This window comes from Mobula birostris, chromosome 9 (assembly GCF_030028105.1).
Source record: "Mobula birostris isolate sMobBir1 chromosome 9, sMobBir1.hap1, whole genome shotgun sequence".
Classification (NCBI taxonomy): domain Eukaryota; kingdom Metazoa; phylum Chordata; class Chondrichthyes; order Myliobatiformes; family Myliobatidae; genus Mobula; species Mobula birostris.
Genome location: NC_092378.1, coordinates 30,858,320 through 30,871,426, shown reverse-complemented (window position 1 = coordinate 30,871,426; position 13,107 = coordinate 30,858,320). Strand labels below are relative to the sequence as shown.

The window sequence follows — 13,107 nt, the reverse complement described above, 5'->3', positions numbered from 1 at the left end:
CTGCGAGTCTAAGATCTGATTTCCATGCTTTGTTCCATTCCCTGCATTTTCTGCATTCCACTTTCAAACATTCCTCTCTTTTAGAAATACAGAAAAATCATTTCAGCAGATGTTCCAGGAAGAAAAACAGCAGCACGTTTCAACATTTGAAAGAAAGCCTTCCAATCACCACAACTTTAAAGGCGTCACTCTGGTTGCTTCAAGCCAGTTCTTCGCAGCCTGCTCTTGGGTCGGGATTAAGTGAAAGGGTTGGCCAATCTTCTGGCAAGTGTAGTCAACACTTATTCAGTATTAAGAGAAAAGTCATAAAAAAAAGTGTGATGTCTGCTCCATGCTCAAATGGGTGTCAGCAATAAAATCCTATGCTGTAAATATGCGTACAATGCACCTAATTAAAAACAAACTGTGAACTTTTGGGAAATGAACTTCTGTACATTTTGTAATTTGAACCAATCTGATTTGAGAATGTTAACAGTGTATATTAGAAACAGATTACAACTAAAAATTTTGAAGAACACAAACCTTGTAGTCTTTATACTGGATTTCAGGTTCTGTAATCATTTTTTTTTAAAAACGGAGACCATCATTCTTTATTCTATGCCTCTATCTTAAATCTTGGGTTGCCATGGTAGTGTAGCGGTTAGCACAACACTACTGCAGCTGGCAGTGTTGGAGCTGGGTGTTCAAACCCAGCACTGTCTGTAAGGAGTTTTCATGTCCCTGTGAACGTGTGGGTTTCCTCCGGCTGCTCCCATCTCCTCCAACAATCCACAGCTGTAGCGGTTAGTTGGTCATTGTAAGTTGTCCCGTGATTACGTGGGGCCCTTGGTTGGCCAGGGTTGACCACGGGTGTTGCATCCTAGCTGTCTATGTGATACACAAGCCAGGACAGCATGACACGGAGAGCAAGCTGTTGCCCATGTAACACGCTCCTCCCTCCTCGCCAGGCGGCTGATGAATCCAAAGCAACAGCAGAGACCGATACAGTTTAGCACCAGTGGCATCACAGGAGTTGCCAGTCAGTATCAAACTGCCTTGTGGACTCCAGCTCAGGAATCTTCCTCGGGGTTTACTCCCGAAGCCAGCATGTTCAAGGCAGCGGAAATTTGAAATTAAGAATTTCCCTTCCACTAAGTGAGCCTCCAACTACGGCTAACAAGCCACTCTGCCCAAAGCAAATGGTTTTAAGGTGCCAGGACCCTGCTTTTACCCCTCCTCCTGTCAGCAGAAACGGTTCCACCAGGCTTAGTAGCTAAGCTAAACGTGAAGACTAGGAGCTGGACTTAGTTGTCAGAGGCTATTTGAGATGCACGCCATTGGGAACATTTAATACATAGTGGGAACTTATCCCCACTCCCTTCCCCAACTATAAAAACCTTAAGGAACCCCTATGATTAGGATAAGGTTAAAGAGCTGGGTAGCTGGGCAGTTCAGCTTGTTGGGCCAGAAGGGCCTGTTCATGCTCTATCTCTAAATAAGTATCTGCAGGAGGAGAGCTCAGGATGAGCGATGGCTCATTTGCACTGGGCAATCAATTGAAATGAAGCAGTGGATAGGGAAAATATAAGTAAGCCCCTGCCATTATGTGGAAAGCAGAGCAGTTTCTCTCAGTTTAACACACATTCTGTCTTTGTACTTGTTTCCTACTAAAAATTCTCAGTTAAATTGATCAAAATCTCTGGTTGTAATATTTATTTATGTGAGCAAGTACTGATGATTCTGAACTGCCCTCATATCTGTGTCCGTTTCATTACCATCATTTGTGTTCCGTGTCCTCCCTTCCTCGTGTACCCTTCCTCCACTTGGCTGGAAACATAACATGCTGATTTTATATACACTCCTAAAGGCTTAAAATTTGAAAGAAAAACAATATTCAGACAGTTTTACAAGTGTTGGGCTACATTCCATAAGCAAGGACATTCTGATGACTGGTCTTTAGTGTGCCCTAGAAGGCATCTTGTACGGAAGATTTCCAATGTCAGTTTCAGATCTCTTAGACAGCAGCCAAACGTTAATAGCATCGCCCCTTATAGAGTAAAATAAAACCCATTTGAAAAGAACCCAACTGGACACTAAGTTCTCTCTGGAGCCTTGATGAGGTTTCCATAGTGATGAAAAAAAAACAGATATAACAGCATTCCTTCCAGGCTCTCTAAGAACTAACTTGAGCCTGGAATGTGTGACACATCAGTGATTATCGCACAGCGATACGACTCACCAAAAGACTTTAAAAGGACCTATAACTTCACAGAAGCTTGCAATTCATTCCTTTTTCATTGGACTTTTATTCTTATTTGCATTTTTTTCACTCTCTAAAATATTTTAGTAAATTTCTTTTAGCTACCACCAGATGCCTTGAATTGTTTGCTTCAAAAACAGGTTAATCCTAATCTTCATGACAATCCTAGAACATTATACTTTAGTAACAAAACATATAAAGAGAATATAAAACAAAGGGGAGTGGGTGTGATGATAAGGCCCATCAATAAAACTCAATGTATCAACTATTCAAAAACTTGTTTGCCAATTATAGTAGAATTACTTGCTGGAAGCAGCTATAAAATAGTGACAAGATACTTGCCCTCAGCTTTTCCCAAGCTCTCCAAAGTAAAAATGAACCCATCTTGTTTATTTCTTCTTGGTATGTACAAAGGTCAAACCAATTATAGAGAATACATGATTTTTAAATCTCAATATTTCCCACCATTGAGTCGGGAGTCGGGATGGTTATGATCTTGTGGTTTCTATCAATTAGTTAGACTTAAACATAGGAGTCGTGATTAAGATGTTTACCCAAGAAACAAACATGCTGTATGGTGGATAGTGGGAATTCAGCTGTTAACTGCAGAAACAGATAGATAACAAGGCAAGGCAACATATGGGATAATTGATTGGCTGAAAGCAGAGCACACAAAAGCAGAGAAGTCATACTAGAGTTGAAGGAAATACTCGTTAGGTCACAGCTATGATGCAGTGTAAAGTCTGGGTCATCACAGTGTGGGGAAGAGCTGACAGTACAGGAGATATGAGATGACATTGTCAGGGTTGTGTAAAGAATAGGGAAGACTAAGTGGAGATTTAATTGAGGTGTATAAAATTATGAGAGCCAGACCGACTGAACAAGAAAGATTATTTATGTTGGTAGGCTAACTTGTGCTGGAGGAACCAAATGCTTCATCCAAATAATTCCTGGCTGAGGGGGTTAGCCCTGAAGAGCAGTTAACTGGACTGGGTTTATATAAAATTGAGTTTAGAAGAATGAGAGCAAATTCACTGGAATATACAACATTTTTACAGACTTGTAGCACAGATGTAGAGGCAATCTTTCTTTTCTGACTGATATATCTAGAACCCGGGATTACAGTTTCAAAATACAGGGCCGGCTTTGGATGAGATGAGAAGTTACTTCTTCACCCAGAAGCAAATAAGTCTTTGAAATTCTCTGCTGAAAGAACTGTGGAAGCTCACTCACAAAGTATGTTAAGGACACAGGACAATACATTTTAGTTCTCCAGGTTTACGAGGTTAGTACAGGTAAATGGCCCGAGGTAAATATTCCGATCATAATCTGATCAGCTGAGAAAGGCCGCCTGAGTGGTCACATGGCCTGCTTCTGCTCTGACTGCATACATTGGTGACTGGTACTGGAGATTGTCAATGTACACTCAGTGGCTACTTTATTAGGTAAACCTGCCTTTTACTGCAAATACCTAATTGCCCAATCATGTGGCAACAACTCAATGCATAAAAGCACACCAACATGGTCAAGAGATTTAGTTGTTGTTCAGACCACACATCAGAATGGGGAAGAAATGTGATAAAAGTGACTTTGACTGTGGAATGATTGTTGGTGGGAGACGGAGTGGTTTGGTATCGCAGAAACTGATCTCCTGGGGACCTTCACACAAACAGTCTCGAGTTTACAGAGAATGGTGCAAAAAAAAGAAAGACAAAATATCCAGTTAGTGGCAGTTGTGTGTGTGTGTATGTATGTATACAGACTGGTTCAAGCTGACAGGAAGATAATGGTAACTCAGATAACCACACATTACAACAGTGGTGTGCAGAAGAGCATCTCTGAATGCACAACACGTTGAATCTTGAAGTGGATGGGCTATAGCAATACAATACCATCATCTGAGGGTACGTCCACACTATGCCAGATAATTTTGAAAACGAAGCTTTTTCTCTTCGTTTTGACCTCCCATCCACACTGAGCCGGCCTTTTCAGTCCCCGAAAATGGAGATTTTCAGAAACGGTCTCCAGAGTGAATAAATCTGAAAATGCCAAATATCTGTTGTAGTGTGTACAGGGTAACCGGAGAGATTTAAAAACGCTGTCATAACAACACAACAACAATGCTTTTTTCTGCTTCTGCTTGGTACTGCGCAAGCACTGCCGGACGGCTGTTATAACACAGTCGGTGTGAACGGCGTGAGAGTTAAATTGTAAAGGAGCTTTTTTGACTATTTAAAAACGCTGCCATGACGTGCCGGAACAGATGGCCACAGCGCGGCATTTCATTGTTTTCTTAAACGCAACCCCCCATATAACCTAACAATTTCAGAACAGACGGCAACGAGACTGAAGCCAGAAGAGATAGGAATGTACTCACCAAATACTTTGACCCATAGCTTACTGAATAAATAAGTATACTCACTTTGCCCTATTTTCTGTCCTTGCTTGTATGAAGATGGTTTACCTATTTATGCAAGTACTTCTCTGGCAGTAGATGTGTAACAGCCTAATGTAACATTGTATGGAAATACAAGATAACACCGATGCAGACGTTTTATACATTTAACAAGGTGCTTTATTAACGCAACAGAGTTAGTCAGTTTTTCAATGTTCGTCGTCAGCCGGGTCATACTGCCCGTGAACTCCCTGTCGGTTGCCTCCATACGCTCCAGTATTGTTTTTTTTTAAGTTTTAAGTTCTCCTGCGCGAGAGCCAAGAGCAATTCCTTTTAAGTTTCTCTACTCTGTAACCAGACAAACGCGCACCAAGTATACGATTTTCTCTTTGCTTGTTTTCTGTGTGTCCTGCGCATGCCCAGTAGGAGGAGATTCGCCCAAATATCCGTCTAATGTGGACGGAGATATTTTGAAAAACTCTTAGTGTGGACGCCTGTCGTTTTTACGCGAAACCGGCGTTTTCAAAATTATCCGGCGTAGTGTGGACGTAGCCTTACATTTGACATACACTGAGTGCTTGTTAATGGTAGAATTTACATAGCAGTTTGGAGGACTTTCAATAGAATACTTTGAGGGATAGAAATCTTACAGGTTAGAAAGAACACTCTTGTGACTTGTGTTTCAGTCACACTCTGCCACTAAAACACAAATCATGCAGCTTTCACGCAACCAAATGACTGAGCAGGATTCAGGAGGGTCTTCCCTAGGGTCGAGTTTTTATGTTCTGAATTAGCAAGGATCACTCTAAAGTATTTGGTTGAAGTTTTATCACACAGAGTGTAATGTGGGTCTGGGCGTTACTGCCTTAAGGGCAGAAATCCTCAGTGAACTTTACAAAGATGAGCTTTTGATGCAATGATTGAGAGCTGACAGGCAAGGTTAATCTGATTGCTTAGAATAGTTAGTTCATTCTCAGCAGGAGTTGCAGGCTATGGATTGGATTAGATTAGTGCCTCTGCCATTAATTCCCATATTTCCTTGATTGTTTTAGCAACTGGGAAGAGCTGACGAAAGTTATAAAGTCCAGCACTGAAAATGGTTTACTAATGGCAGCAACTTTAAAATTCAAGGAAATGTGTTTGTAAAAGTACTAATTACTGCAAACAAGGGTGTATGATGGTTGGAAATATTACTTAGATGTGCACAGGGTACGGAACACTCACTTATTCCATTATTTGCAATGTAGAATGTTAAATGTATCTGTTAATGACTATTTAGCATTGACTAATCTATATCCCAAACAAGTGGAAAGGGTGTGCTATAACTCCATATCAGCAAGTATTTAAATATTCTACCAGATGAAGATAAGAGACAGTTACAAATGCACTAAGTAAATTTCCCTTGAATTGACACAAATAACCACATCTTGGCTGAAGCTCAGTAATGACAAGCTATGATGATATGGACTGGCTACATATGGTAGCCAGAAAATTAAATTCCAGTCTTTATTTAGAAAGACGTGGATTAATCAGGACCAGTATACATGGGGTCATTTAGAAATTAGCAAAGTGACCAGAGAAAGCTTTTTAGACCTTTCCCTTCACTAGATGCACTCAAAAACAGCAGCAAATGAAAAAACACCACGCCTCAGTGCTTCACGTCCTCCAACCATTAAGTCATACTCAGTTCTTCAAATATCAGTCCAGAAACATACAGGCAATCCCTATGTAACAACAGCTTAGATAATGGAAACTCAACCTTACGGAATTCACAGAGCACTACCAAAATATTTGAGACACGAAGTAAAAAGCTTCTCTAATAAAGTTTATGTAGGAAAAAAGCACAGAATTGAATTTTTTTCTATTCACACTTCTGGGCACATGCACTAATGATGTGACTTCATGGAAAATTGCGATACTAACTCGCAAGGCAACCCCGAAATGCACAGGTTGCATGTAAAGCCAGGAATCAGAAGTACAGAAGGCGACGCAGTAACTACTAGTGGATCATGAGAGGTCATCTTTCAGCTGAAGGACATGGAGACCCATAGCTTACTAATCTAACTTTTACTATAAGAATAGATCTGCTATAATAAACATTTCTATAGGCAAGTGTGCAGCATATTCTGGGTCAATTGAACTTGGCCACAGATCACATTGCATGTTTGTTAGGCCTTTGCCAAGACCCAACAAGCTTCTATTAATTTCCATTGTAATCAGACTATTGCTGTGGAACATTATGTATGCAGTAGAAGAACCTACTTCTGATTGGAGTTAGATATTGTAAAATGTTTCTTAAGGTTTCACTGTTCTATTACATTAACTTTCACCATATTAAAATTCTTCAGCGTCCTAATACACTAAAGGCCTCTCAGACCTTTTCTCAGATTCTTATATGGACATTTCACCAGACGTCACATGTTAAAGTATTCGGTATATATTAGACATACAGTCCTTACATATCAGGAAATATATATTCCCAACAGGTTCTGTGATTAATTAGCAGGTGTGATCTGGTATCTTAATATACTTTATCAGGATTAGGGATAACAGCTTGTTCATTGATCATAGAATCTCATTACTGATTTTCATTTGTCTGTCAGATTTCATTGTAAAATGAGTATTATTCACCTGAGTTTATCTGCTGTGAAAATCACCCTCCTCTCCAGTAGCAGGGAAGCAAAGACTTTAATCAACTGGCGGATGCTTAGTGAAGAAAAAAGACACTCGAAGTCCACGTGTTCTAATCGGGAGTCCAGGGGCCTGCACAGCTGGATCACCTGAAGGAGAGACGACACCTGTCAGGTCAGTACAACAGCTGGCAAAGTTGTTGACCTTCTTGACTTCCTACTTTGTATTGGCTGGTTTACCCTGTGAAGCAACCTCACTCTAAGCCCAAATCTCCATTCAGAAATCTGACATTTTTCTACAGAGGATGCTGACTTCAATATTACAGTTGTGTAACTTCTAAGATTGTTTTTGTGTCTTGAAACATGATAATTTAAATGATTATAATTACCAATTTTGCCATAATTGTAATTAGATAACTGATAGAAACATGCTACTCATTTTTAGTACATATTTTTCTCTCTATACAGAGCATGTTACTATGAGTTGAGTTCAAACACAATTTTCAAACAGGAGCATACAGAATATCTGAGGACCACGTGTTGCATTTAAAAAACATCTCAAAGTGACTCAGGAATTTAGAAAACTCCACTGAGTTGCTTTATAATGATGCCTTAGAGAATGAATGTTTATAATCATTCCTTAGAGCACGAAGAATTTGCTATGAGAGATGTATATTGATGTTAGAAAAGTTGTTACACCACACACTATTAGATGTGCAATGTCAATAGATTTTTAAAAAACACTAGGTATGAAGATGCCAAAGTACCACCAGTGGAACATTCTAGCCCCACGATTAACCTGAGAAACCAAAGTCGTTGCAGAATTACCCAGGTAATTATTCTGGAATATGACATGCTGCGAACTGCCTTCTAAATCATTTCCCATTGTTTTCTTGGTAAACTTTAAATGTATTTCAAACTGGAAGAAAAAACGTGAGACTTTGTTGCATCCCAATAACGTGCTGTAAACGATATGCTTCTTCCATCTGATTCTGTACACAGTGCTTATATTCTGTGTCTCAATGTAAAATTTGAAGAAAACCCAGAGAAAGATGTCTGAATGTTGAAAAGCCACTCTAGTTCAGGGGTTCTCCATATTTTTATGCCATGGACCATTATCATTAAACAAGGGGACTGTAGACCCCTGGTTGGGAACTCCTTCTCTAGGCCAACATTCACTCTCTCCACTGCAACCCCTCAGAACATCATAGTAACATAAGCAGAAAGTAAAATATTAGGAAGCTGGAGGTTTCCCTCACCTCATTTCCTGATCCTGGAAGGAAGTTTTTGACAGTGATGGTTCGCCCTGGGGCAGGGAAAGGTGCTTCCATGATGCTCCTCATGAACGGCTGAACAAGAGCAGGAGAAATCACTCGTCGCTTCTCTACCTCATCCAAAATCTGCAAAGCACCATCAAAAATCAGATGGGTTAGTCTGATCGTAAACACAAAATGACCTGCAGATGTTGGGATCAAAGTAACACTCACAACACGCTAGAGGGACTCAGCAGGTTGGGCAGCATCTGTGGAAAAGATTCCGTCCCGAAACGTCGACTGATCTTTTCCACGGATGCTGCCCGACCTGCTGAGTTTCTCCAGCGTGTTGTGAGGGTTAGTCTGATAACTCATGGAGAAAATATGACTGGGCTAAAAAAAAAAAAAAAAAAACAGGCATTGAAAAAGATACAAAAACAAAAGGTACTGGCATAAAAGATATACTATGATCAAATAAATCAAGATTGTACTATCCAACACATTTTTATATGATCTCACAAGTATTGATATTGTTGCCTTAATATTTTGTTCAGTGCAAATACCTTATATTTCAAAACACAATGAACAACATCAGGTAGTGTGGATTGGATTTAATGTTATAATTGAACTGGTATTTAATCAAAATTGATGGTATGTGTAGAGTTGCAGTGACTAGTTCAAATTAAACACAGAGGCCGCTTGGGTTTAGGCTTGAATGAATTCAAATGTGAGCACTGTTTTCCTGTTATATTCCATACTCATGCAGTACAAATCAAAGCCAGAATGAATACATTGACCTTATTGTATCATGAAGCAGGTGCTCAACAGGCAAAACTCACTGTATCTGTTCTACCACAAAAGATGCTCAGGGTTTGGCATGCAAATAGGATCTAATAAAAGTTTAGGTTGCTGTTAAGTGATGTGCTTTAACATTTTCAGGTCCTTTTAGAAACTGTGAAAAAGGCAAGGTGTTAGGATAAGTTTGAGAGGGGAGGCAGAAGTGTAGAATACCCAGGCACCAACTCCAACAATATAGACAAGAAATGGACAAATATTCATTCAGAGATAATTCCAGTAAGTTCTTAACTAAAACTGACTAGCATTGGTACCTTAGAGAAGAGGTTGAAACAGCCCAACCGACTGACTATACAATAGACCTCCGGTAGACGTTTCCCCTTCCCAGTAGGCTAAAAGGAGGGGAAAAAAACAATTAAAATGTTGCTGCATGAGTTATAATTATCTTAAAACCTTTGGTATAATTTTTAATGGGGATCCTACCAGTAGGCGCCGACAATAACCAAATCGTCTGCTCCCATCTTCTCCAGTCAGGACAAATGAAAAGGTTTCACTGTTACAGTGGGAAACAAGGAAGGTTTGTTCAAGCATTCCAAGCTGTTGTAAATCATAAAGAGGGTCGAAGAGTTCTGCAGCAAAGTACCAAACTGGAATATTGGTGAACACTAAGATGGGTGGCATCCAGATTCAGCAAGACAAAATTCATCTACACGGTAGTTTTCAATGCCATGTACATTTAAGGTTTCACTTCCTTCAAGTAAAGAAAAAGTGTAAAATGCTTCATATGACACAGTGCCTTGTCACAGAGCTCCCAAAATAAAACATCTTCACTGAAGTATGTCTTTTTAATAAATTCATTTTTGTGGATTTGGGTGTCACTAGTAACGCCTGCCTTTATTGCCCTGCCCTGGAATCCAAACAGGTGGTATGAACTAACTTATTGAACACACAGCCCTTCAGGTGTTGGGTTGTGAGTTCCAGGAGATCCATTTGTAAATCAGACTGGTACATGAATTGGGAAAAGAGTCTGCTTTCCCTGCCCTTCTTGGTAGTACAGTCTTGGCCGATTGCTCTGGAATGGCAAGCTACGATGACATTACCGAGGTTGGCTTTGCAGTGCAGCATGAGAGGTTGTTGCACTGTCTTTCAGATGAGATATTAAACTGAATCTCTATCAAGTCAACGTACAAGACAATAAGGTACTGTTTAAGATTTTCTATTCTCCTGGCCAAGAATTGCCTCTTAACCAAAACAACTGAAAGCGTTTGTCTGGGAATGCATCCCATTATAAAACCACATCAATTCATTGCAGTCTTTATTAATGGGACATCAGTTAATACACTCCAAATGTACATTATTGATTGTGAAATACTGTAGGATATTTGAGGATGTGAAATGTGTTGTAAAGACATGTTTTTACCTAAGCAATGTACTGCCATGAACACAAAGAACCAATGGCTTCCATACAAATTTAAGAGATTTCCTCAATAACATTTAATGCATGTTATTTAATGCTCGATGACACCCATTTAATAATAAACATTGTTCAGGTGATTTATATAGGCCCAAGAAGAAAACTTGCAAAAACTAGAACACTCATTCATTTGTTGTGAATGGATTTCACCCTTTTCCAGCCATTCCCTCAAATATCCCAATCGAATTGTTGAGAACCATGATCAAAAGTAATTTAAATAAAAAATAAGCAAAACACACAAAATGCTGGATGAACTCAGCAGGTCAGACAGCATCTATGGGAAAAGAGTACAGTCAGCCTGACGAAAGGTTTTGGCCCAACACATCCACTGCGTACTCTTTTCCACAGATGCTGCCTTGCCTGCCGAGTTCCTCCAGCATTTTGTGTCCGTTGCTTTTTGGTTTCCAGCACCTGCGGATTTTTGTGATACTACAAAAGTATATACCTGGTAAACTCAGAAACAGGAGTCCAGTCTCTGGCATCAGGAAAGCAGAATTGCGGAATGACTTTTAACTGATCTTCTGTTTCCCGCATAAACTTGAATGGTTTATCCAGCTGAGTCACAGAGGAAAAGGAAGCATTAGATACCATCGAGGTTCTCCACACAATGCATCAGCACGCACATACACATTCCCAATACATAGATGCCACAAGGGCGCGTACACACACACACACACACACACACACACACACACACACACACAGATAATTTGAAAATCAAGGATCACGGCTTTGTTGATATTCAAGATCCAAGATGGTTTATTGTCATTCTTCAGTACGTGATGTAAAGGAGAATTAAACAATTGTTACTCGGATCTGATGCAGCATTAAAAAAAAAACACAATAAGCATAAAGAGTATTAAAAAATAAATATACGTTAAAGTAATCCTATAAAAGACAATGTATGTACATTAAGTGTGCTAGGTGACATGGGGGTGGTGGGGAGTGTTAATAGGTGGAGGTGTTGATCAGCCTGACGGCTTGGGGAAGTTGTGGGAAAGTACTGAGATTAAGTATCAGCCATGATTTTATTGGATGGTAGAGCAAAGAAGAGGGGTTGACTGATCTCTCCTAGTTCTATTTTTTAATACTATAATTTCTCTCAGAAATACTTCAGACATTAAAGGTGCAAATTTGGCCTACGCTAAAGATGTGTATGAACTGTCCTTGCCCTACAACACTGGTATGTTACAGCATGTGCCTGCCTTTCACACTGACGTTCACCACAGGTGACTGGGAGTCAATCAGCAGGTGCCCAGCCCCAGGAAAATGTGGTGTTGTAAAAGCACACTGTATTTCAAACAGCTAATGTGTTTCTGCAGTGCAGATTGCTCTAGTAAAACTAGTAAAAGAAACAGCACCATCACCTGAACTGACAAGGAGAGAAGGAAGCCTATAAAGAGCCACTTACTACAGAAGCAAATTCAATAAGTGAATTATGTTTTAAGAGAAATCGAATGCTTAGGAACAAACGTGAAGCTTTCCCTTTTCGTTAATTCATGGCGATTCATCGTTGACTACCCCCCACTCACCTCCAATTACTGTACCAAAAAGTCCCATGAAACAGATCTGAGAAATCCATAAGCTGTTCAATACACCAGCCCTCTGGAAGAAATGGAAGATAGAGAAAGGAACAGATCTTTCTCACCTTCAGAGGAAACTGCTGGGTGACCTCAGGGACATATGTACTACTTCCCTTCTTCATGTGGAGAGCAACCACCACAAAGAACTCAAATAGCTGCCACTCCTGGAACTCAATGAGATCTCTCTCCAAGGTTCGGTAGCGACTCTTTTGCTTCAGCAAGGACTTCACCAACACGAGACGCTGACTGTGAGCTATCAGTGGAGGAAAGGAAAGGAATTCATTGGAAAATTAAGCAAACACTGCAGATGCTGTAAATCTGAAATGGAAACAGTGCAGGAAAGATTCCAATAATAGATGTCAGACCTGAAATGTTAACTCTGTTTCTCTTTCCACAGATACTAGCTGGTCAGCTGAGTGCTCTCAAGATGTTCCATGTTATTATAGGAATTAGTCTAATTGAATATAATTGTGATTCTGTTTTAGTAATTGAAATAAAATGGCTATTACTTAACAGAATGAAGTATACCATGTTATTTAACTTCTGAGTAGCAGCTATTCACAAATACAGATTCACTGTGAGGGATTAAAGAGATTGATCTGCTGAGTTGACTTTCCTTGACACAAGACATCACACAAACACAAAATGCTGGAGGAACTCAGCAGGCCAGGCAGCATCGATGGAAAAGAGTACAGTCGATGTTTCAGGCCGAGGCTCTTCAGCAGGACTGGAGAAAAA

The 13,107-nt window shown here is 39.9% G+C and overlaps 1 protein-coding gene across 4 annotated transcripts in view; it reads right to left on the bottom strand.

Annotated features, from left to right (window-relative positions):
* LOC140202639 (DENN domain-containing protein 2A) overlaps positions 1-13,107 on the bottom strand; it is a 116,906-nt gene that overhangs the window by 13,787 nt on the left and 90,012 nt on the right. For all 4 annotated transcript variants that reach the window (XM_072267729.1, XM_072267730.1, XM_072267727.1 and 1 more), the window contains exons 9-14: positions 12,435-12,622; positions 11,232-11,341; positions 9,796-9,865; positions 9,627-9,704; positions 8,524-8,664; positions 7,266-7,414 (exon numbers count right to left, since the gene is read on the bottom strand). In XM_072267729.1, coding sequence (XP_072123830.1) covers positions 7,266-7,414; positions 8,524-8,664; positions 9,627-9,704; positions 9,796-9,865; positions 11,232-11,341; positions 12,435-12,622 — 736 coding nt within the window. The remainder of the gene's footprint in view (positions 1-7,265; positions 7,415-8,523; positions 8,665-9,626; positions 9,705-9,795; positions 9,866-11,231; positions 11,342-12,434; positions 12,623-13,107) is intronic.